This window comes from Hyla sarda, chromosome 6 (assembly GCF_029499605.1).
Source record: "Hyla sarda isolate aHylSar1 chromosome 6, aHylSar1.hap1, whole genome shotgun sequence".
NCBI lineage: Eukaryota > Metazoa > Chordata > Amphibia > Anura > Hylidae > Hyla > Hyla sarda.
The window spans coordinates 228,312,337-228,338,583 of record NC_079194.1 but is presented as its reverse complement, the minus strand read 5'-3'; the positions used below and the strand labels follow the sequence as shown (position 1 = coordinate 228,338,583).

The 26,247-nt window shown below is 45.3% G+C and overlaps 1 protein-coding gene across 1 annotated transcript in view; it reads left to right on the top strand.

The window, feature by feature from the left end:
- Positions 1-8,779: 8,779 nt before the first annotated feature.
- FSHB (follicle stimulating hormone subunit beta) overlaps positions 8,780-26,247 on the top strand; it is a 74,383-nt gene continuing 56,915 nt past the window's right edge. The window contains exon 1 of the mRNA XM_056526674.1: positions 8,780-8,859. Within this exon, the coding sequence (XP_056382649.1) occupies positions 8,819-8,859 (41 nt within the window). The 5' untranslated portion in view covers positions 8,780-8,818. The remainder of the gene's footprint in view (positions 8,860-26,247) is intronic.

Below are 26,247 nucleotides of genomic sequence, written 5' to 3'. Positions count from 1 at the left end.
ACTCTCAAGGGGATCACGTTGTGAACTTTTGGAAAAGTGGAACTGGAGTTTGGCTAATAAAATAGTTTTATGATCTCCTTTTGACAATGCACCAAGCACTTGCCCTGGGTTATCGTTACTCCTCCTGTATAAGCATTTGTGAAGCAATGTTTAAGTAGAATGAAATGGGCAATATATTACTAGTACATCATAAAAAGTTCTCAACCTTCACTAGGGTGAGTCCTAATAGAGACTATAGACACTGGACTTTCTGGGCACTGCTGCAAAGAGTGGTTCCTGCTCTGAAGGACTTAGGCTGCATTCACATCTCGTTTTTGATATACGGTTCCTGTATTCGGTTTCAGTGAAAAAAACGTATGTAAAGACATTTCATAGAAAACCGTATGCCAACCGCAGCATCCGGTTGTGTACGTTTTGCGTCATTTACGGCTTTATCCATTTTTTTCCCATCTCCAAAACCGTAGTCTACTACGGTTGTATGTCCGGGTGAAAAACCGTATACAACCCGTATACGTTTTTTTTTTTTAAATGGTGGTCTATGGGAACCGTACTGAACCGTATGTGCGTGCGGTTCCATCCGGTTTGCACAATACGGTTTTTCAGTTTGCACATGCGCAGTGCACGCCAAAAGTTATTCCCACAAATAGCACAAGAAGAACTTTATTTAATTAAGGACAAACATAAAACCGTATCCGTTTAAAAAAAAATAAAAAACGTATTAAACCGTTTGCAACCGGACATCCATTTTCAAACCGTATATGGTTTAAAAACGTAGAGAGGTCTATACGGTTGTACACGGTTGTATACGGTGCGGCCTGGTTTTGAGACATACGTTTTTTTAGAAAAAACCTGATACGGGAACCATATTGCAAAAACGAGATGTGAATGGAGCCTAAGGAGGTTGGTGCCCTATTGATAAATGCTTGCACCTTTTAATAAATGGAGTGCACTTGTCAGTCAGCCTGGTGCGGCTGGTTCAAGCTAGAGGGGCCATTATGCAAAACTGTATGACTTCTGCAAAAGTTGCCCATCATAAATTAGTACATATACTGTAGGCCAGAGAATCCATGACCACAACATAGAAACATAGAATGTGTCGGCAGAACCATTTGGCCCATCTAGTCTGCCCAATAAAACGCCTGCTGGATTCGCTGGTGTATATGGCTGGCCATATACACCAGAAGAAGTCACATCATGAATGCAGCGGATGCTGTGCTCTGCCACTTTGGAACTATTTTAGGGCCTTGATAAGTGACATCCTATGTCTGATTTTAACCTGCTATTTTCTGTATCACATTTCTACCTGTGCATACAGGTTGAATATTGAATATTTCATTTTTTACTGCCACTAATGGATTGCGTCTGTAAGGATGCATTGAACATTGGTTACACAACTCCTTTATGTAGAAGTTGCTAGCAGGACTAGGACCAGATTAGTCTGACCCTAGCCAGGGTAGTGTGCAGACATCCCATTACAGTAAGCTGACCTCATTTTGGGATGGGCCCTACGCTATAGATATGCCTCTTTTAGGCTAGCAATAAGCCTACAGTTTCTCAGCATAAAGGATTCAGCTATTCAGGGGTACTCCGCTGCTCAGCGTTTGGAACAAACTGTTCTGAACGCTGGAGTCGGGAACTTGTGATGTCATAGCCCCGCCCCCTCATGACGTCACACCCCGATCCCTCAATGCAAGTCTATGGGAGGGGAGTCACGCCCCCTTCCATAGACTTGCATTGAGGGGGGGGGGCCTGACAGCATGGGGGGGGCTATGATGTCACAAGCTCCCGACACAGGCTCCAGCGTTCAGAACAGTTTGTTCCAAACACTGAGCAGTGAATTGAAAATTTAGCATTTTTTTTTAACTTTGGAACTCTCTGCTTACATGGAAAAGAGACATACCAAATACATTATATATTGATTCACATATACAATATGTCTACTTTATACTTTCATCATAAAATTTACATTTTTACTTTTGTAAGACATCAGAGGGCTTCAAGGTTCAGCAGCAATTTTCAAATTTTTCACAAAATATCCAAATTCTGAATTTTTCAGGGACCAGTTCAGTTTTGAAGTGGATTTGAAGGCCCTTCATATTAAAAATACCCCATAAATGACCCCATTATAAAAACTGCTCCCATCAAAGTATTCAAAATGACATTCAGAAAGTGTGTTAACCGTTTAGGTGTTTCACAAGAATAGCAGCAAAGTGAAGGAGAAAATTCTAAATCTTCATTTTTTACACTCGCATGTTCTTGTAGACCCAGTTTTTGAAATTTTACAAGGGGTAAAAGGAGAAAAATCTTCCTAAAATTTGTAACCCAATTTCTCACGAGTAAGGAAATACCTCATATGTGTATGATAAGTGTTCGGCAGGTGCAGTAGAGGGCTCAGAAGGGAAGGAGCGACAATGGGATTTTGGAGAGTGAGTTTTTCTGAAATGGTTTTTGGGGGACATATCCCATTTAGGAAGCCCCTATGGTGCCAGAACAGCAAAAAAAGAACAACAACATCTCATACTATTTTGGAAACTACACCCCTCAAGGAACGTAATAAGGGGAACAGTGAGCCTTAACACCCCACAGGTGTTTGACGACTTTTCGTTAAAGTCGGCTGTGTAAATGAATTTTTTTTTTTCACTAAAATGCTGGTTTCCCTCACATTTACAAGAGGTAATAGGAGAAAATCAGATCACTTTATACCCACATATGGGGTATTTCCGTACTCAAATCAAATTTTGTGGGTCTTTTTTTCCTTTTACCACTTGCGAAAATGAAAAGCATGGGGCAACACCAGCATGTTAGTGTACAAAATAAAAAATTTTACACTAACATGCTTACCTTTTCCTAAGGGGTAAAAGGAGAAAAAGCCCCCAGAATTTGTAACGCAATTTCTCCCGAGTACTAAAATACCCCATATGTGGCACTAAACTGTTACCTTGAAATACGACAGGGCTCCAAAGCGAGAGAGCGCCATGCGCATTTGAGGCCTGAATTGGGGATTTGCATCTGCCACCAAAATACTCCACGGCAGTAGTTCCCAAACAGGGTGCCTTCAGCTGTTGAAAAACTCCCAACATGCCTTGACAGTCAGTGGCTGTCCGGCAATACTGGGAGTTGTTTTCAACAGCTGGAGGCTCCATGTTTTTAGGGGACATTCACACGGGTGGGGGTTTACAGTGAGTTTCTCGTTGGGAGTTTGAGCTGCTGCTGAAAATTTGCCGCATCTCAAACTTGCAGCAGAAAACTCATTGTAAACCCCTACCTGTGTGAATGTACCCTGTACATTCACATGCGGGGGCAAACCTTCAGTTGTTGCAAACCTACAACTCCCAGCATGCACTGACAGATCATACATGTTGGGAGTTGTAGTTATGCAACAGCTAGTGGCACACTGGTTACAAAACACTGAGAGTTTGTTACTTAACTCAGTGTTTCGCAACCAGTGAGCCTCCAGCTGTTGCAAAACTAGAACTCCCAGCATGTACAGTCTCTTAGTGCATGCTGGGAGTTGTATTTTTGCAACAGCTGGAGGCACACTGGTTGCAAAACTCTGTTTCACAACCAATGTGTCTCCAGCTGTTGTAGTTATGCAACAGCTGGATGCATACTTTTCATAGAAAAAATGTGCCTCCAGCTGTTGCATAACTAAAACCCCCAGCATGCACAGACTACCAAAGGGCATGCTGTGAGTTTTAGTTGGAACTCCAGCTGTTGCAAAACTACAACTCCCAGCATGCCCTTTGGCTGTGCATGCTGAGGGTTGTTGCTAAGCAACAGCAGGAGGTGAACAGGCCTCACCTCCTTCTGTATCCTGCCGCCTGCACCGCCAGGACTGCCGCCGCTGCTGCCACCACCGCCGCTCTTGAGGGGACCCCCGCCGGGCCAGGGAAAGGTAGGAGACCCCAGCTGGCCCGATGACCGCCGAGCAGGTTAGTGATTGGTCAGTCGTTCTGACCGATCAATCATGTGATCGTGAGGTGGCACCCGTGCCACCTCACTCCTGCTGGGTAAGGGTGAATGGGACTGTCTCGGACAGCCCCATTCACCTATTTTTCCATGTCAAATAGAAGAAATTGACCCAGAATCGCAGCAAATCGCCGGTCTGAAATGACCGGCGATTTGCACTGGGTGCCTGCTGAATCATTTGAGCAGACATCCCGGTCCGGTCCCCGCCTGGCGTACGTCGGGGACCGAAATTCCCACAGTCGTACAGGTACACCTTGTGTCCACTGGAAGTACCCCTTTAACCCCTTAAGGACACAGGGCATACAGGTACGATCTGTACCTGTACGCCCTGTGTCCTTAAGGGGTTAAAGGGGTACTTCCGGGGGAAAACATTTTTTGAATTTTTTTAAATCAACTGGTGACAGAAAGTTAAACAGATTTGTAAATTACTTCTATCAAAAAATATTTGTCCTTCCAGTACTTATTAGCAGCTGTATGCTACAGAGGAAATTCTTTTCTTTTTTAATTTCCTTTTTGACTTGTCCACAGTACTCTCTGCTGACACCTGATGCCCGTATCTGGAACTGTCCAGAGCAGGAGAAAATCCCCATAGCAAACCTGCTGCTCTGGACCGTTCCTGACATGGACAGAGGTGTCAGCAGAGAGCACTGTGGACAAGACAAAAAAGAAATTCAAAAAGAAAATAATTTCCTCTGTAGCATACAGCTGCTAGTAAGTACTGGAAGGAAATCTGTTTAACTTTCTGGCACCAATTCATTTAAAAAAAAAAAAAAAAGTTTTCCGCCGGAGTACCCCTTTAAGTTCTTGTCCCCCGGTTTAATTAAAAACTTTCAGATATACCCCCGTTTATTCTGTTACGTGCTGTCGGATTTTTATACAACATCTTTATCCAAGATATAAATCTTGTCCCAAACCTCATAGCCTCCAGGGTCGCCCAAAGACAGGGCCACTCCACCGAATCAAAAGCTTTCTGCGTGTCTAATGAAAAAATGGCCCTGTCTTTGGCAGAGTCGGGAGGAACCTGTAGACTCAAAAAAAACCTCCTAATATTCATTGATGCTGATCTGGTCGAAATTAATTCAGTTTGATCTGGATGGATCAGTTTTGCTATCACTTGATTTAAGCGTATGGCCAGTACTTTTGCCAAAAGCTTTACATCACTAGTCAACAAGGATATAGGCCTATAGGAAGCGGGGTTAAGGGTTTTTTTATCTTTTTTTAAGATGACAACGATTATAGCTTCATTCATTGAGGATGGTAAAAACCCATCTCTCAATGACTGATTGTAGACATCCAGAAGTTTTGGTAATAGGACCTCGTCATACTTTTTGTATATCTCCACTGAAAGTCCATCGCTCCCAGGCAATATATTATTTGCGGAGGCACTAACCGCTTGCTGTAGTTCTTCAAGAGTTATTTCTCCCTCTAATAACTCCTGCTCAGATAACGACAACTGAGGAAGATTAACATTGTTTAGGAAATCCATCATATCTTTATGTACTGAAAAGACTTTATTAGTAGATTGATATAATGTGGAATAAAATTCCACAAAAACCTGCAATATCTCAGTACTATCAGCCACCCGGATGCCATTTTTATCCTGAATAGCTGAGATATATAATGGAGGATCCTGGGCCTTCACAATATTAGCCAATACATGCCCCACCCCCTCACCTTAAGCATACTTGATTTGTTGTTTCCGCAATCTACTATTATTTGCAGTTTCCAGGAGATTAAGTCTCAACTCAGTTTGTGCTTTTCTCAAGATCTTTCCTGTTTGAGTTCCATTGTCCGTAACTTGGCATCGGAATCTTTATTGCCCCCATGCCTAGCCCAGGATCCAGTGGTATACCTTCAGGTGGTTATAGGCTAAACCATGCCCTGGCATCACGAATACAAGGGGTTAATGCCATCTGCCCCTAGGGTAACAACATCTGCCCTGCACCTCACACCCCGCCACTACATATTCAAGGGAGAGACTAAAGGGGTAATTTCTGTGACATTATCAATGCTATCTAGTGTGGGTAGAAAATGCAGGGTTTATTTAAAGCCCCCCAGGATTGACTGATAATATATTGTGTTGTTAGAGAAAAATTGGGGACTGTTAGTCCCAAAACATTGTATTATAGACATAACTGTAACATTCTGTACAAATAATGTATCACATCATTTATAATGATCAGCATATGTCATACAAAATAAAATTACAAGCTGCAGCTGAATTTCTTATTTGCAGAATTTTTGCAAAAAAAAACAAAAACTATGACTATAAAAAAAAAAAACGCAATGTAAATGTACATACAAGTGATTACTGTCACATAAGGTAGGGAGCAGTGCAGGTCTGAGCTTGTCCTAAATCCCTGTCCCTACCCACTGTGATGAACCACACTAAATAGTGGCCCCTAACTGTTTGACAGTCCCTACACTGGACTAAGTGCACAGGGCCTCAAGGGAAGTCACATAGGCCAAGTCAGCAAAACACGGGCAAAACAATACAGCAGTCAAGGGGTTAACCAAGGACAAGCCAGAGAGTGTACACCTAGAGTAGAGCATAGTAAAAAATTGTAATCAGAAGCAAAGTCAGGACAAGCAAAGGACAAACCAAGGGTCATAAGAGGGCAGCGAAGGACGAGTCACACGCAAAGGTCAGGTCACCAGAAGAAGCAAAATAAAACTGGAAAATGAGAAAAGGGAAGAATCCACAATCACAAGCAACCCAGCTGAGTGCCACTTCACACATTGACCTACATGCAACTGCTGTTATTAGCAGTACTACCAGCGGGGGGGGAGTAAGAACCAGAGGTGGTGCTAGAACCTGGCTAGGTGCATATGTTACAACTACTTTTCCCATAAAAAATAAAGCAGACAGTCATGTCAAACACAAAATAAAAAAAGGGGGAAATGTGAAGCCCTCATGACAACCCAAACCTCACCTCTCCCTGCCTCTTGGAGCACTTGCCCCAAAAAGGGTGGCCCAAACCATGAAGACAATCTATTTCTGTGCAACTCTGTGTAAGAACAAAGACTAGTATGAGGAAAAACATGTAGTGAACTAGGTGGGTCAGTACCAGGAGGTCACATATCAGAAGTCCAGGTCAAATAGCCAGGGGGTCATGTCAAAATCTTAACCACAAAACAAGAGGATAAATAATTTGAATACTTTGGGCGGCAGAGCATGCGGATGCTGAGGCAGGACCTGATTGGCCCCATTCTCAAAGAGTATATCTTTTATATGTCTAGTATAAATTATCTCATCATATTAATAATACCAGGTAATGCAAATGACTACGTGTCCTATGATCCAGATTACTTATCACAAATAACAAATGGAACTGGAGTATTTAGAGAAATAAATTCATGCTATTCTTCTCAGGTCCGGTTCATATCAAGTTTATGCTATTTTGGTGTATAGGCCCAAGTAAATAGATAAAACATAACTTTTACTCTAACATTTTTAACCCCTTAAGGTACGTCCTTGCATCCTGGTATTTAAGGACCAAGGGTGTACCTGTACGCCCTGGTCCCATTACCGGGGTTTGAAGCATGCTCAAAAGCTCAACATGCTTGATACCCAGTAAGTCCCGGTTGCTTTCAGCAGCCAGGACCCACAGTTAATGCTGGACATCGCCTTTTGGGCCGATGCCTGACATTAACCCTTTAAATGCCACAATTAAAGTTAATGCGGGAGTTAACGGTGCAGGTTAGCTCAGCGGAGCTGATTGGGACATTGCGGGTCCTGATCAGCTGAGTGGATTGAAAGAGGGCCCTTACCTGCCTCCTCGTCGTCCAATTGGTGCTCTGGTGCTGCAGCCAGGCTCTGCAGGCTAGAGCAGCAGAGCACTGATAACACTGATCAATACTGAGCCAAAGCTCAGCATTGAACAGTGTATGCAATCACAAGATTGTATTTTATAGCCCCCTATGGGAACTAAAAAAAAAAAGTTAAAAAGTGTAAAAAAAAGAAAAGAAAAGAGTTACCAAAAGTGAATTAAGATATTAATTATGGATATTTGTTCTTAGAGGGTTCTCAATGTGATAGTTGTGTCACCCTCACCTGGTCCCCGCTGCTAGAATAGGAAGGGTGAGCCTTATGGATAGGTAAGGAGGGTATTTATGTTACTGTAAGGAATCGCATATGTACCCTAACCCCTTTCCTAACCTAAGGTGTTTATTGTATGTAAACACACATCACATTATTTAATCTCATAATATTGAGGAAGATATTAATCCTAGAGGCTAAAATTCCCTTCAACAATATTGTATCTGTGTATTTCTGTTCTAGTATATGTGTATGCATCTTTTAAAATATTTTGGAGTAAAAGTTATGTTTTTTTGATTGGGCCTAATTGGTGGATTATTCTGTTTGTGGTTACTGTTAAGTTTCCTACCTAGGGCCTTAGAGTCTTGTTGAATTATTTCGGTGTATACACTGAGAAGAATTCCTAGTTTATAATTTATAAGCCTAATGTATCCTTAGAGCTCCATTTAAAGGACATCGGGTTGGTACACATGAGAATATGTTTTTTGTGGTAATATAACAGGTTATACTTTGCAAAAAGTAGACTGATTCAAAATATTCTGTACATTATATATATGTAATATTTAACAATTAAGCCTATTAGCAACATATCCCATTGTATGTCTATGCATTGGGGTACATTGCAGTCTTCCGTCGGAGGTATAGATTAGGAGAATCTCCAACATTGGGTTCTTAATGTGTTGTGAAGAAAATTTAAGTTGTTTCCAGTTGTACAGGATACAAACGTATCGATCATGCTATCCAATAAATGATCATTTTCTGTTTTAGGCTGTCTGTTTCCAGTATGGCCAGTGATATTCTCAGCAGTACATGAACTGTCAAAGAAGAAGAGTGATGTGTATACAAGAAAGGTAAAGGAAGTATGGAGTGCAACTGACAGCTCAGTCCTGAAATATTTGTTTTAAAGGAAGCGACTCTATGTCTACCATCAAGATCAATGGATGTCCATTGATTTCATGCTTTACCAAACATCCATTAATAAACTGTCTTGCCATTATCTGATTATCACAAGGGGTTCCTGCACTGGGAACCCCTTAACCCTACCTATGCTGTCAAGTTTTCACTGTAAGACCCCTTAAAAAACCAACAGGAATCTGCTCATCAAGAACAGCCGTTAAAGTCTCTTTTTTTGTGTGTGACTTTAACGACCGTTCTCATGACGGGGCACAAAGGGCAACAACGGGTCCCAATGGCTCCCATTTACTATTATGGGGGCCATTGGGCACCGTTGTTTTTTGACAAGAAAAATGAATAGGGAAAAAGACGGCGCAAGCAGTATTTTTTCTCCCACTATTCTCCCCGGCTCCCCCGGCAGCCGACAGGCTGCCATGTCCTAACAGCAGTGTGAAAGAAGCCTTATTTGATGCCCTTACATATAAGTGTGCCAAATGTCAGTTTTCCCATACTTCTTAGATATTATCAAGTATTACTGACAGTGTGAGAAAGGAAAAAAGGTGACTGGTTCTCTAGGTCTATGGGAATTACTATAGTGATGTCCTGTGAGATTGGGTAGTGGTGTGGTAGGGTGTTGTCAGTGTGTCTGTATATATGGGATGATGGTTATGGTAGTGTGTTATATATTGTGAATGTGATATCTATGGTCATGAATGTACTAGAGTGAATGGCGTTGTATGAGATGCGTTGAAAATGTATGACAGTGTGTGTGTGTGAGTGTGTGTGTGTATGATGTGTGTATGACTGAGGCGTGTATGTTAGTGTAGCTGTGATAGAGGTTAGGTGTGATGGGTGAATGTGAAGAGGACAAAGAGGAAAAAGGAGAGAGAAAGAAAGAAGAGTAGAATGGTTTGTATTTGGATGCTTAAACAATTTATTTGTTATAAAAATGACATACACTATATGGAAAAAGTGCTGGGCCCTAGCACTTTTGTTTTCCAATACACAATAAAAAATAATAATAATAAATAAATAAAAATTAATATATATAGTACTACACCAATAATACCAAGTCAAATAATTATACCATAGAATCAGTATTCAATAGCCATAAAGTCAATAGTTCAAAGCACTGGACAGAAGCTCTGCTTCTCAAGTAACCGATAATAATATTCACGTATATTGTCCAGTATGTCCTACTGGACCATGTACCCAATTGGCCAATGCACAGTTTCTGCGACCGTAAATAAGTTAGTAAGTTATCCACGGTACTGCGACCGTACTTATGCAGTGTCTCCAATGCAAAGGTGAAGGAAACAATCAATTGTAAAGTGAAACAAAGTTATGGCGATAGCGGTACTGCGACCGTAGGGACAATCTCGTCCCGTAGAAATAATGTATCAGATATAGCAATATTGCAGCTGTGATATGAGAAGGATACAAGCCTGTAGTAGTATAGCTGTTGGCGGTGCTGCGACCGCGCTGGATACAGCAGAGCGGGAAAGCCGCAGGATGTACTACGGTCCCGTGGTGGGACAGACAGAGGAGGCTCCAGCAGTTGCAAATATAGGTAAGCAGATAAGGGGGAGAAGATGTCAGGTACTATGTACCGCTCACCCGGTGCTTCCTGTAGCTTCTGCGGTGTCCGTCCTCTCTGCAGGTGAAGAAATGATGCTGTACCGGCCAGCGGTGACCGGAGCTGGTGGTGATGGGCGCGTGTGTAGTCTCGGGCGCGCTAGGATGATTTCCTTGGTCTGTGCTTAGCCTCAGGGTTAGATTAGTTGTTGCAGTGCTTGAGAGTAGTTGTGCTTGACTTGGTATGCTAGGACTAGACGCGTTTCGGACCTGCTAGGTCCATCCTCAGTTGAGCTCCTTACATGACAGTCGGCTCAGCCTATCACCAGCCGGGGCGGGACATCGCTACGGCCGGTGATACGCCAACGGCTCTGCGGCGTCCCCGTCCCCAGGAAGTGGAATGACGTCAATGTGTAAAACGGTACCACTACAGTTGTCCTTTAAGTGCCATGATCGCTATTCATCATAGCGCTTAAGGGGTTAATGATGGAAAGCGACAAGATCGCTCCTCTCAGTCATTGATTGTAAGTGCATGGCTGCTGCATAACCTTTGGGGGTCACATCTGTGCACTGAAAACAGGTGAGGCCCAAAAGCCCCATCTGTCCCATATAAGACCACAAATTGCCATAGTTGACATGTTACATTTGGGAAACCAGGTTATGGCCCAAGAGTTTCAAGTTAACCTTTTGTGTCCTTATAGCTATAGTTCTTTTGGACTTTTAAGCATATATGATCTATTGAAGAGACTGAAGCTGGCTGTAGTAAGAGTGTGTATCTAGGTTCGGAGGTGAACGGAGGACACAACTTTATTTTACTTTGTTTCAATAGTTTGGCTCTGTTCTGAATAAACATCTATGGATGGACCTTTTAGGATGTGCATTAATATAAGTGAAGTCTGAACTATTTCCAAGCATGGGTGTCTGCAGGGAGTGGATGAGGGGGAGCACTTAAGGACATGAAGAGGACATTTGTTACATTATCTTATGTCCCTCCCAGCAGTAAGGTCATTACACGAAGAGGACATTTGTAACATTGTATTATGTCCCCCCTTCCAGAAGTAAGGTCATTACATGAGGAGGAGGTTTGGTACATTGTGTTATGTCCTCCCAGCAGTAAACTCATTACACTAAGAGGACATTTGTTACAATGTATTATGTCCCCCCCAGCAGTAAGGTCATATCATAAGGTGGAGGTCATTAAGTTAGGATGAGGTTTGTTACAGTGTGGAGTGACAGTTGCCCGAGGCTGCCACCGCCACTTTAAGAATGCAGCCGCCCTCTTCCACTTCAATGGAGCAGTGGCTGCTAGGAGCATGCTGCATACAGACACATCTGCTAGACACAGCGCAGTGATGTTAGCCAACAGCGCCATTCCTCTCCCTGCCCGCCAAAAAGAAGCAGAACAGCTGCCACTGTGAAGCTGGACTATGGGGATAACCTACTTCGATGGGGGTCTACTGCTATATCGGGGCTCTACAGGGGACTGCTACTACCTATGAGGGGTGTTATTACTGTTTGGGATACTAAAGCTACTGAGCCTAAAATGCTTAAAATGTTTGTCTGGCAGGTTCTGTGGAGATGATTCATGGCTGCAAGATGCCGTCATGATGGTCTGGACTGGATGGAGAAGAAAAAGGAAAGTGATCAATCAGAGACAAGTCACCAGATGTAATGTTAATTGTCTTCTTTGGTCTGCAGAGCCTGTGTACAGCTGATATCCACCATTATATGGTCACTGTATGTGGGGGATTATTTGCTGGGATCATGTTCTGGGGTCTATATTATACAGGAATCTGAGGTCTGTCTTATACTGAAGTCTTGTTCTGGGGTATTATGCAGGGGGCCTGATACTGTGGACTGCTTCTAGGGTCTGTATTATGCAGGGGGAGTGATTCTTGTGTCTGTATAATTCTGGGGTATGTATAATTCTGGGGTATGTATTATGCAGAAGACCTTATGTAATGCTGACAATGTGATACTGACTGGGCCCCTCTTCTTCATGTCATTGTAAAAAGGGGCAGCGCACCAATGAAATTAAAAAAAGAAAAAAATAAGAAGAATTTTGCGGACGCTGGTGTTTCCAAGTAAAAACTTGGAGGAGATAGTTTACTTAACAGACAGAACTTTTCAATTTGCATGTCACTAAAGAGGCGTATACAAAGCTTTAACTCAGTATCCATTTATTCCATTATATCAATCCAATAATTTAGATATCTCTGAAACTGTCCATCTTCGCGTAAAAGCTAGAGTACACATCCTGAATGTAAAATTTTAATATGCCTCAAGATAAAGGAAGGCAAGGCTACGCCTGTCTCCGCTGATTCCATTCCCTGTCATTATGATACTCTAGATGATTCGTGAATACCAGTCGGGTTTTACCTGTAAAAACAAACTGGTTTTACTATTTTCTTGGAAGCTATTCAACGTCAACCCCATTGCAAGACCACAGTGCAGACAAATGGGATGAGAAAATATAGGGGGTGCTGCTCCAAAGATGCTATCAATCCCTTAAAGGGGTACTCCACCCCTAGACATCTTATCCCCTATACAAAGGATAGGGAATAAGATGTCTAATTGCAGGGGTCCTGCCGCTGGGGACCCCCTCGATCTCAGCCGCAACGCCCCAGACATCTGGTGCACTCCACCCCTAGACATCTTATCCCCTATCCAAAGCATAGGGAATAAGATGTCTAATCAAGGGGGTCCACTGGGGACCCCCTCTATCTCAGCTGCAACACCCCAGACTTCGCTCCATGCCAGATAACTGGCGATGTGGGGCGGAGGCTCGTAATGTCACAGCCACGCCATGCTTGTGATGTCACGGCCACGCTCCCTCAATGCAATGTCTATGGGAGGGGGCGTGACAGTCATCATGCCCCCTCCCATAGACTTGCATTGAGGGGGCTTGACCATGACGTTATGAGCGGGGCGTGGCCGTGGTGTCACGAGCCTCCGGTGCTGCACTCAACTCTCTAAACGAATGCCGGGTGCAGCCGGGAGATCGCAGCGGTCCCCAGCAGCGGGCCTTTGGATAGGGGATAAGATGTCCGGGGCGGAGTACCCCTTTCAGGATGGAGCTATTTTGGATCCTGAGGACAAAGTGATTTCTTTTTCATCAGTGGCAGTGTTTCAAAGCAAAGGAGCTTCCAGTGGTTGCAAAACCGCAATTAATTCAAAAGCATTAAATGAGCATTGTCAGATTCAAAAACTTTTTATGTGTTGTACATCTTGGCAAAACATAAACCTTTCTTATATACAGTAGTTCTTTAAAAAAAATCATGTAGTTCTTTTTATATAAATCATGGCTTATAAAAAAGATCACTAGGGGTCTTCATACCATAGAGAACATAATCCTGTCTGGCTGTAGCATCATCTTTGCCCCAGCTGAAGCACAGGCTGGGACCAAATCCAGTAAGGGATTGCGGCACTAGCAGTCCTTTGTGCCCACTCCTGTACAGTCTATCAGACCACAGCATGAAAACAGAGAGGAGGGGGTTACAGGGCAGCCTAAAGTGATTGGATGAAGAGACCCAGCACAGCAGACTCAGGGAGTAAGTCAATGCATGGTGGGTGAGGGGTGGGCTCAGTGCTTGCCTGAGCAGTGGATGTCAGAATGAGCGAGCAGCAGTTTGTGAGCCAAATACAGAAGCTAGACACATAACAAAGACGTGTGAAGAATCTGTATGACCTAGTGAGTAACTTATAGAAGCATTTTTTTCTGTAATATGACAAGTACGCTAACTTTTTATTCGTTTTTGATTATTAGTTATTTTTTCATGGATGGAAATGTACTCCACCGTGATTGGTTTAGCGTGCAGTCATTGCTGTTCAGCACAAGAGGGTTTCTGAAGGTAGGGGCTGGAGTACTCATGCCAAGAACCGGTCCAGTCAGAAGATTGCAGGGCATCTTAAGTGCCAGTTGTGAGAGAGCGCTGTGAATACTTTAGAAGCATTAGTGACTATCCCTTGCTGCAGCTATTTTTGCAATTGCCAACCAATGACATTCCAGATGTAGGTGGACGTCTGTCTTTTAGTCCAAGCTCCTTCTGAGGATTTGTGTAGACAATGTCGGAGATGTATTAAAACCTGTGCAGAGGAAGAGTAGTGAAGGTGCCCATAGCAACCAATCAGATCGCTTCTTTCATTTATAAAGAGGCCGGGGAAAAATGAAAGAAGCGATCTGATTGGTTGCTATGGGCAACTCAGCAACTTTTCCTCTGGACAGGTTTTGATAAATCTCCTCCAATATCTGACACCCTAGGCTTAGTATGTGAAGTTCACTTTCAGTACCCATTGGATCACTACACTTCATTCTTCTAATCCGATGATTCTTCTGTGTAGAGGTTAACCTCTCGCTGTCATTCCAGTTCATGCAATGTTGAACAGTGTTGACAATTTGGCCTACATGCATAGCGATCTGCCAAAGTGATAAACAATTGTCTCTGCAACAAACACAATCATACTGTACCCCTAGTGATCTGATTTTTGAGCTTTCATGTGGCTTTTTATACCTTTGAATCTCCGTCCATATGTCACAGATTGGAGTTAGGTGCTTGAAAATTTGATCATTTGCAGATCATAAAGACACCTGCTACTTCCTCATTTTGCTAAATTTTATGGTTAGAAAAGAACAACTCCACTTCCTGTGTAGTATACAGCAGCTGATAAATACTGTAAGGATTCAGATTTTTTAATCAAAGTAATTTACAAATCTGTTTAACTTTCTGGAGCCAGTGGATTTGAAAATTTTTTTTTTTTCGACCGGAGTACACCTTTAAGGACCAGAGCACATTTGACCACTGTCACTTTAAGCATTAATAACCCTGGGATGCTTGTACTTATGAATTTGATTCCGATATTGTTTTTTCATGACATATTCTACTTTATGTTCCTGGTAAATTTTCGTCGATACTTGCATCATTTCTTGGTGAAAAATTCAAAAATTCCATGAAAAATTAGAAAATTTCGCGTTTTTTTAACTTCGAAGCTCTCTGTTTATGAGGAAAATAGACATACCAAATAAATAAATGTCCCCCGAAAATCTGAAACACCATTTCTCTTGAGTAGGGAACCTCATATACGGATGTAAAGTGATCTGCGGGTGCACTAGAGGGCTCAGAAGGGAAGAAGCGACATTGGGCTTTTGGAGAGAGAATTTTGCTGAAATGGTTTTTGGGGGGCATGTCTCATTTAGGAAGCCCCCATGGTGCCAGAACAGCGAAAAACACCCCACATGGCACACTATTTGGGAAATGACACCCCTTTAGGAACGTAACAAGGGGTACATGGAGCCTTAACACCCCACAGGTGTTTGACGACTTTGCGTTAAAATTGGACGTGAAAATGAACATTTAAATTTTTTTTAACTAAAATGCTGATGTTACCCTTAATTTTTCATTTTTACAAGGGGTAATAGGTGAAAATGTCCCCCAAAATTTGTAAACCTTATTTCTCTCGAGTAAGGAAATATCTAATATGTGGATGTAAACTGCTCTGTGGGTGCACTACAATGCTCAGAAGGGAAGGAGTGACAATGGAATTTTGGAGAGAGTATTTGGTTGGAATAGAAGTCTGTGGCCATGTGAGTTTACAAACCCCCATTATGCCAGAACAGTCGACCCCCCCCCCCCCCCCACATGTGATCCCATTTCGGAAACGACGCCTCTCACTGAACGTAACGAGGGGTGCAGTGAGCATTTACACCCCACTGGAGTTTGACAGATCTTTGTAACAGTGGGCTGTGCAAATAAAAATTGTAGGTAGTTTCCAAAATGGGGTCACACGTGGGTGTTTATTTTTTGCGTTTATTTCAGAACCGCTGTAAAATCAGCCACCCCTGTGCAAATGACCAGTTTAGGCCTCAAATGTACATAGTGCGCTCTCACTCCTGAGCCATGTAGTTCCCCGCAGAGCATTTTACATCCACATATAAGGTATTTCCGTACTTGGGAGAAATGGTTGGGAAACATTGTCTTTTGCCTAACTGTTTCCCAACCCATGTGTCTCCAGCTGTTGCAAAACTACAACTCCCAGCATGCATGGTCTGTCAGTGCATGCTAGAAGTTGTAGTTTTGCAACAGCAGGAGACACATGGGTTGGGAAACACTGAGTTAGGCAAAAGACAATGTTTCCCAACCAGTGTGCCTCCAGTTGTTGCAATAATACAACTCCCAGCATGCCCAGACAGCCAAAGGGCATGTTGGGAGTTGTAGTTATGCAACAACTGGAGGAGAACAGTTTGGAGACGACTGTGAAGTGGTCTCCAAACTGTAGCCCTCCAGATGTTGCAAAACTTCAACTCCCAGCATGCCCAGACTGCCCAGGCATGCTGGGAGTTGTAGTTTTGGCAACATCTGAAGGGCCAGATTTTGCCAAACTACAACTCCTAGCATGCCTGGACAGTCTTGGCATGCTTTGAATATCTGGAGCGCTACAGTTTGGACACCACTGTATATTGGTCTCCAAACAGTGCCATTCCAGATGTTGCAAAACTACAACTCCCAGCATGCCGAGACTGTCCTAGTTTAGCAACATCTGGAAGGACAGTGGTCTCCAAACTGTGGCCCTCCAGATGTTGCAAAACTACAACTCTGTCTTGGCATGCTGGGAGTTGTAGTTTCGAAACTCCTAGAAGCAGCAGTGAAGATCACTTTACAGCGATCTTCACTGCTGCCTCTGACGTCACCACCGCCACTTGCCTGCAGTCCTTTCAGCCACCGGTCCCTGGTCCCCGCGTGATTGCAGCTAACTGCCGATCCCAATACCCCCCCCCCCCCCCCGTGCGCATCCACAGCCCCCCATTTTCTCCCGCTCTGAATCGGACTTCCAGGGGCGGGCAGAGCGGGGGAAATGAACTTTCACCGCCCCACCCACCCCTGCCCTGCGATTCGCCGGTCAGTCCGGCCAATCACAGGGGATAGGAGGAGGTGGCACCCTGCCACCTCGCTCCTATCCTTCAGGATAATCAGGGAGTCTCTGACAGCTCTAATCATCCCTATTTTCGGGGCTATCGGGTCATCAGAGACTTAATCAGCCCAGAATCGTGCAAATCGCCGATCTGAATTGATCAGCGATTTGCGGCGATCATCGACATGTGGGGGGTCTCAGGACCCCCCCAGGGGTTTGTAAGGGGTGCCTGCTGAATGATATTTGCAGGCATCCCGGTCCAATCCCTGCCCACCGCTGCGGGGACCGAAATTCCTATGGTACAAGGTACACCCTTGGTCCTTAAGTACCAGGGAGCAAGGGCATACCTGTACGCCCTTGGTCCCCAACAGGTTAAAGGGAATCTGTCAGCTGTATTTGCTGCTAAGAGCTGCAGACAACATTGGATAGCAAATTGTACCTTTCCTGGAGCTGATGGTGATTGCCAGACTTAAAAAAATCATCCGCTTATTTCTCAGAGAAATGTCAAGGTGACGGGGCTGAGCTGCTCAAGTACTACAGCCTGTCATGTCTCCTTTTTCCCTCTACTTTAGGCTTAAGTTCCAAAATAGCAGGGTCGGGTTATTCTAGGTGACCCCCCCCCCCCCCCCCCACATCGTGATAAGTCAAGTAATTATTTCCTCATGTAACTCAAGGATTTTTCACTCTAGGGGGAAAAAGCCAATGATAAACCCACATTGTGTTTTTACGGCATTTTTTGCTTTCATAGACTTGTATGGGAGAGAAACGCCAAGATTTTGTCCAAAAAATCTCCATAGTCTCAATATGTTGCAATTTTGGAAAACTGCCACTGAGCCCAAAACCACAGAAAAACACCAAAGACGAGTGAAAAAACACCAAAGGAAAAAAAATGGCAATTGAGTATTGTATTTCAGAAATCCTTTTTGACTTTCAGCTAACATCTGGCTTATGAGTTTTGTTCACAAAAACACATTGTGCTGCATTTGAGGCATTTTTGGAGGCATTTTTGCAAAAAAAGAAAAAAAAACAAGTGCAAACCTAGTCTTACTGACAGAGCTCTGTACATTAACCAAGGAGAGGCTGGTAGCAGGGGTGTAGCTATAGGCGGTGCAAAGAAAAGCAGTTGCATCAGGGCCCTTGTGTGGCGCCTAAGAGGCCCCCAAAGCGCATCTTCCCCATAAGAGATCAGCATTATACCGTATATACTCGAGTATAAGCCGACCCGAGTATAAGCCGAGACCCCTAATTTTAACCCAAAATCCCAGGAAAAGTTATTGACTCGAGTATAAGCCTAGGGTGGGAAATACCTCATCCCCCCCTGTCATCATCCAGACCCGTCATTAACATCCTCATCATCCCCTTGTCATCATCCCACACATCCCCCCTTCATCATCCCCTTGTCATCATCCCACACATCCCCTTATCATCCCACACATCCCCCCTTCATCATCCCCTTGTAATCATCCCACACCCCCCCCCTTCATCATCCCCACACCCCCCCCCCCCCTTCATCATCCTCTTCTCATCATTCGCCCTCAGTGGTCTTCAACCTGCGGACCTCCAGAGGTTTCAAAACTACAACTCCCAGCAAGCCCGGGCAGCCATCGGCTGTCCGGGCTTGCTGGGAGTTGTAGTTTTGAAACCTCCGGAGGTCCGCAGGTTGAAGACCACTGCGGCCTTCAACATGCGGACCTCCAGAGGTTTCAAAACTACAACTCCCAGCAAGCCCGGGCAGCCATCGGCTGTCCGGGCTTGCTGGGAGTTGTAGTTTTGAAACCTCCGGAGGTCCGCAGGTTGAAGACCACTGCGGCCTTCAACATGCGGACCTCCAGAGGTTTCAAAACTACAACTCCCAGCAAGCCCGGGCAGCCATCGGCTGTCCGGGCTTGCTGGGAGTTGTAGTTTTGAAACCTCCGGAGGTCCGCAGGTTGAAGACCACTGCGGCCTTCAACATCATCCAGCCCCCTCTCACCCCCTTTAGTTCTGAGTACTCACCTCCGCTCGGCGCTGGTCCGGTCCTGCAGGGCTGTCCGGTAAGGAGGTGGTCCGGTGAGGAGGTGGTCCGGGCTGCTATCTTCACCGGGGGCGCCTCTTCTCCGCGCTTCCGGCCCGGAATAGAGCCGTTGCCTTGACAGCGACGTATCTGCGTCGTTGTCAAGGCAACGTGACTATTCTGAGGCCGGGCCCGAAGCGCTTAGAAGAGGCCTCCCCGGTGAAGATAGCAGCCCGGACCACCTCCTCACCGGACCACCTCCTTACCGGACAGCCCTGCAGGACCGGACCAGCGCCGAGCGGAGGTGAGTACTCAGAACTAAAGGGGGTGAGAGGGGGCTGGATGATGTTGAAGGCCGCAGTGGTCTTCAACCTGCGGACCTCCGGAGGTTTCAAAACTACAACTCCCAGCAAGCCCGGACAGCCGATGGCTGCCCGGGCTTGCTGGGAGTTGTAGTTTTGAAACCTCTGGAGGTCCGCAGGTTGAAGACCACTGCGGGTGGGGGAGTTCACTCGAGTATAAGCCGAGGGGGGTGTTTTCAGCACGAAAAATCGTGCTGAAAAACTCGGCCTATACTCGAGTATATACGGTAATTGATTATAATTGCCACATGGGGCCCTGTTGAAGGATTTGCATTGGGGCCCAGAAGCTACAAGTTACGCCTCTGGCTGGAACGTGTGGGTGAGGGAGGAGGCATACAAGGATGTGGCACTTCAGAGCATCAGCCCAGGGCCGGACTGGGGCTAAAAACCAGCCCTGGAAAAATTAGCATACCAGCCCCACAGCATTGTGTCACTTTGGCAGCCGCCGGCTGCAGGGAAGAGACAGGGAAGCCTGGCATTTGATTTGCACAGAGAGTGCTTCCCATGATTTATATTGCAGGAATGTATAGTGCCTAGAGGGTAGATTTATCAAAACCTGTCCAGAGGGGCCATAGCAACCAATCAGATCGCTTCTTTCATTTTGAAGAAGCCTTGTTAAAAATGAAAGACGCAATCTGATTGGTTGCTATGGGCAACTTTTCCTCTGGACAGGTTTTGATAAATCTCCTCCTTGGTCTCCAAACTGTGGACTGATAGCTGTTCCAACTACTGTCTGGGCATGCTGGGAGTTGTAGTTTTACTGGGAGTTTTAGTTTAGCAACAGCTGGAGAGCCACAGTTTGGAGACCATTGATATAGGGAGAGATGTGTCACCCGCCCCGAGGAATTATTACTGGCGTTCCAGTGGCAATTTCCAACTAAGATTACTCTGAATGACCGAGTGTCTCAGTGTAATTCATAATCAAAATTGATAGCAGGTTCCCCTTAAAGGACATGTCTCATGTTTAAAAACGTATCCCCTAGGGGATACGTTTTAGATCGCGGGGAGTCACGACCCCTGCCCCCTCCATAAAACACTATGGGAGAACCAAAGATTGCCGAACCGCTCTCCCATAGAACCATCTGGAGAGGGCATGGTGGCCTCCGCTTCGTGGGGGTGGGGGGTAGTGACGTGCTCAGGGGTTGGACCCCCTGCGATCTAAAACTTATCCCATATCCTTCGGTTTTTAAACGTGAGATTTGTCCTTTAACTGTAATTTAATATAAAAAATAGTTAAAGGAAATCTGTCAGTAGTATCACCCGCACTAAACCTGTCACACAGGCTTGTAGTGCGGGTGATGCTGATTAAAACGGTACTCACATTGTCCAGATTCGCCCAGCCATTCCGTCACAAATGGCGTTTTTCTTTTTAACCTAATGAGGGCCTCGGGCAAGCTGACGTCATCTCCACTGGGAGGCCGCTCCACCCGGCTCATCAATATTCATAACCCCCCTCTCCAGCAAACCCTCCCCCCCACACACACACACATCACAGGACCCCCCTTTCCAGCCTCCACATAACAGGCCCCCCCTCTCCACCAGCACCCCCCCTTACATCACAGGTCCCCCCTCTCCAGAAAACCCTCCTCCCCCCACACATCACAGGTCCCCCCTCTCCAGCCCCCACATCACGGGTCCACCCCCTCTTTATCCCCCCCACATAACAGGTCTCCCTTTTCCAGCAATACCCCATCCACATCAAAGGTTCCCCCTCTGCAGCAAGGCCCCCCCCAACACACACACACACCACATAACAGGACTCCCACCCCACTACCTCACACATTAGGTTTCCCTTTCCCCTCACCCAGGGCTGCAGATCTTCCCCCGAGCAGCTGCAGTGACTCTGTGCCGACAGGAGGAGGAGCCAGGAGCAGTGAAAAGACAGAGAGTAGAAGCCGATGTAAGTGTCCAGTCTGTACAGCTCCAAGTACAGACTCTGTAGCCTCCTGACCTCCGCTCACTCTATCAGCCTGTCAGGAGAGTCAGGACCTGTGTGTGATGCTGCAGCTGCGGTGCACACAGGTCCTGACACTCCTAACAGGCTGACACAGTGAATTGTCGGTACTCAGGCAGCCTGTCCTTCAGACACTGTCAGCCCAGAATTTTCCCGGTATCCCGGTAGGCCAGTCCAGCCCTGCATCAGCCCCGCATTTTTGACCCTTGGCTGAGAAATAAAATGGTCAACCAACATCAGCTCTAGGAAGGGTACGGTTTCCTTTTCAGCTATCCAATGGTGTCTGTATGTGGTGACACGGTGGTGCAAGGAATACCTGATCACTTCGTGACACCAGGGTGGCTTTAGTCTATACACGGTCGAGCCAGGTAGAGTCAGCTTTTCCTGGGCCAGACACGGGGAGTAAAGAAACACACTGACAGGTTACAAATAAATGCCTTTTACTGAGCAGGGTGCAGATGTTATTACACGCCAACAGTATGGAGCAAAGTGAACGGAATGCAGTGAAACCGTTGGGAGCCCTGTTGCCTTGCTGGGACTTATAGTGCTTTCACCCACTGAATTAATTCTAACTTGATATGAGACTGAAGATTCTCCAGGCCGGCTAGGGTTCTGACGAGGTCCAATTGATTTCTCCGCCAAAGCTTGACTTTCCACTGTATGGGGGAATGACTTGCAGAATGGCTGGACAGGATTGAGAAGAGATTTGTTCTTAGACTTCCCTCAGAGTTTCTCCACACACCACTTCACTTCTTTACAACAACTGGGGCAACTCCTTCCCTCACTACTCTATATACCTAACAATTTAGGGGTTCCCATTGGGCAGGCAGGGTCACATGGTTTACAATGCTCCTCACTCTTAAAGGTACAACACACATATATAACATATTTTACAGGGCCTATTAGAAACAATAAATTATAGGATAAAGTGCTTGAACAATGGGAATACAGCAGACGGTCACTAAATGGGCCCGACACCTGTGTCGCAAGTCTGCCTGAGGAGATCTGCAGCCCCCAGGACAGCCTTTGATGCTGGGACACCACATGTAGATCAGTGGACCTGACAGACTCCCTTAAAATGTTGGGTGCACAGACAGCCATAGATGCTAGCACCTCTTAATAAATTTGTTGCATCTAACAGAGACAGACAGGGAGCAATTTTTGAAAGAAACTAGCTCTGTTTTTTTTTTAATTCCTGGATAACCCCTTTGAGACTATGTGGTACCAGGGTGGTGTAGTGCAGGTAGTAGAAGGGGCAGGTGGTAATAGCCCAGGGACAGATGGTAGTATAATCCCTTGTAGTGTTCGTGACGCCAGGATGTGGTAGTTTGGTGTAGGGCATCGCCGACAACCAACCCAGAAACGGCATATATTAAATGAGAATCCAAAGCAGGTTTTGATGCAACTGGAACTTTACTGAAGAAGGCAGTATAACGTTTCTACACAACTTCCACAGAGGTGACCGGGACACAGGGAACCTCTCAGGCTTGCTTGGACTTGTAGTGGTAATAATGATGATGCAGGCCACTGTGCTACTGTTATGACTTTGCTAGGGACAGTAGAGACTTGACTTGTTGACATAAAAGAGACTTACAGATTGGATGTGGCTGCAGACTTGTAGGCTTTGGCCTAGCTGGACTGAACTTGTACAGGACTTGTGCTCGCTTTAGTGTCCAGGAATGAAGGGAAAGAGAAGAGACCTAGTGTGGAGACTACAGCCCCTTATATATCAGGGGGCTGGACTAAAGCCCATTGGTAGCTGGTTGCCTGGGGTTACCTGTGCCTCTGGAACTCTGGGTATCAGGTGATCACATATCACATGACATATCATATGACCTTAGGAAGGTCCTATACAGTTTAAACATCCTAATAACCTTTGTCCATAGCTTATATTCATTGTACAATACCGATAATAAACATACAGAATTAATGTACAATAGAAATCATAAGAATGACCTAGGGGGATCCTGCAGGAGAGCCCTGTGGACTGGAGGGACTCTACCTGAGGGGACTTTAGGAAACTGTACAGAACCACGTTCTGTACCGGGACACGACAACTAAAAAGCTGATCTTAAAAAAAAAAACTTTTTTACTTTGTTTTAGGCATTTGCAATACCAATAAGCCACAACCTGTAAGGGGTTGCCCCTTGCCCTGTTGTGTTATCCTGGAATATACTGTTAACTGTTAATGGGTCTTCTGCGGCCTCCCCCTCCCCTCATTCCTGTCTTCTGGATGTTTATCTTTGGTTTGTCTCCTCTTCACTATAAGGCCGTGTTCACACAGCATAAATTCTGTAAAGAAATCCGCATGTGTTTTCTGGGCAGAATTCCACCTAAATTTATTGCCCATTAACTTTAATAGGATTCCGTATTCACACAGCAGAATTTCCGCATGTGGATTTCCGCTGCTGAAATTCAGTTGTTAGGATTTGGCTAGCAGGATGTGGATCCACTGTGTCAGCGAGGGATTGGCGTGGACCGTGTCGGTGGACCGGTTCTAGGGTTGCTACTGGTTTTCACCAGAGCCCGCCGCAAAGCGGGATGGTCTTGCTGCGGCAGTAGCAATCAGGTCGTATCCACCGGCAACGGCTCAACCTTGCTGACTGCTAAGAAGGCGTGGGACAGAAGGACTAGGCAGAGGCAAGGTCAGACGTAGCAGAAGGTCGGGGCAGGCGGCAAGGTTCGTAGTCAATGTGGATAGCAGAAGATCTGGAACACAGGCTTTGGACAGCACTAAACGCTTTCACTGGCACAAGGCAACAAGATCCGGCAAGGAAGTGCAGGGGTAGTGAGGTAATATGGACAGGGAGCAGGTGGAAGCTAATTAGGCTGATTGGGCCAGGCACCAATCACTGGTGCACTGGCCCTTTAAATCTTAGAGAGCTGGCACGCGCGCGCCGTAAGGAGCGGAGCCGCGCACGCCAGGACGTGACAGCCGGGGACCGGGACAGGTGAGTGACTTGGGATGCGATTCGCGAGCGGGCGCGTCCCGCTATGCGAATCGCATCCCCGCCGGCAGTGCCAGTGCAGCGCTCCCGGTCAGCGGATCTGACCGGGGCGCTGCAGAGAGAGGAATGCCGCGAGCGCTCCGGGGAGGAGCAGGGACCCGGAGCGCTCGGCGTAACATCAGTTTTCTGGTCTTTTCTGTGGAAGACGCTCCTGTACATCTGTCCTATGTACCTGCTGAGTTTTTTACAATAAAGAAGTCTGAGCAAGAAAGGTGAGTGCGGCACTGCATCTTTTCTTTGTGATACAATGCTATATGAATGAAACAGGCATAAATTTATTGTAAAAATTGTTGTATTTTATACTTCTGTAAACATGTATACTATCGTTCCTTACAAACAGTTGGATAAGCATCTCTTGTACGCACCACCATTCCTGCCTCCATCATTAATACACTCCCTGCTCCTCCGGGACCCATCTTCTGGGCACCTCACAGGAAAAGACTTCAGGTTCTGTGACCTTCCTATATAGCTGGGACTGTTCCCTAAGTTACCTGCACAGCTGCAGCCGCTCCCCAAGGAGCCTGGATTCTACATCACTTTAGTCTTTCATTTAACCTTTTCAGGTATCTCACACTTCATATATTTTGTGCAAATACTAACTGTAAAATCCCCCCCCCCCCCCCCAAAAAAAAAACATTTATGTTATTTGTCTTTTCAACCAAAACATAAGATCTCTGGCTGGAACACTGGTTAATAATTTACTGCCTGGTATTTGATGGATTGCTGATGTGTGAAAAATTTACAGTCAGCAAAATGTGACTGTAAAACTGATGTAAATCAGACTAAAATACCAATTAGTGGCTCTTTTTTACTATGTATAACATGTATTTTTATTTTGTACTTTTAAATCTGTAAAACTGCTATTGTCTGCAAATGCTGAATCAGAGATGTCCAGGATATGCTGTGCTCTGTGTCCGATCAATGAGGGATCTGACCGCTCTGACACAAATCTGTAACGTGGCCAAGACTAAGCAGATGGCATCTGTCTTGGTCCGACACAATTTTATTGGTATGCATAGGGCGGTCCATGCTGTGAGTTTGGGGCTCTCCATGCTGCAATGCATAGAATGGTCCCAGGCCCAACAGGGCAAATATAGTTCCAGCCCGAATCATAACAAAAGAAGGTACTGCCTCTTTAAAGAGAATTGGTCACCGGAAAAACATGTAAAAAAGTTCTGACAGTCCAAACTGTGTAAGCCAGCTCACCTCCGTGTCCCGCAGATGCACGGACAGGTGTGGATTCACTGCCATGTTTAATACAAAGAACGATTGTCCACCACTGCGTCTTCTTAAGAATGATGCTTCTTTATTAAACTAAACAAACAAGGTATATCAGAACAAGTGAAATGTGACACGTTTCGGCCTGTCTAGCAGGCCTTAGTCGTACGCCTGCCGGCCGAAAGGCGTATAGGCTTTATGGCAAGGAGACACATACTGTAATACATTATGCTTTACATGTCCATGGTTCCAAATAGTAAAACATGATTTATATGCCACTGACAAGTGTCAAAAAGGTGTTCCCTTTATTTACAATTGACCACGTAAGT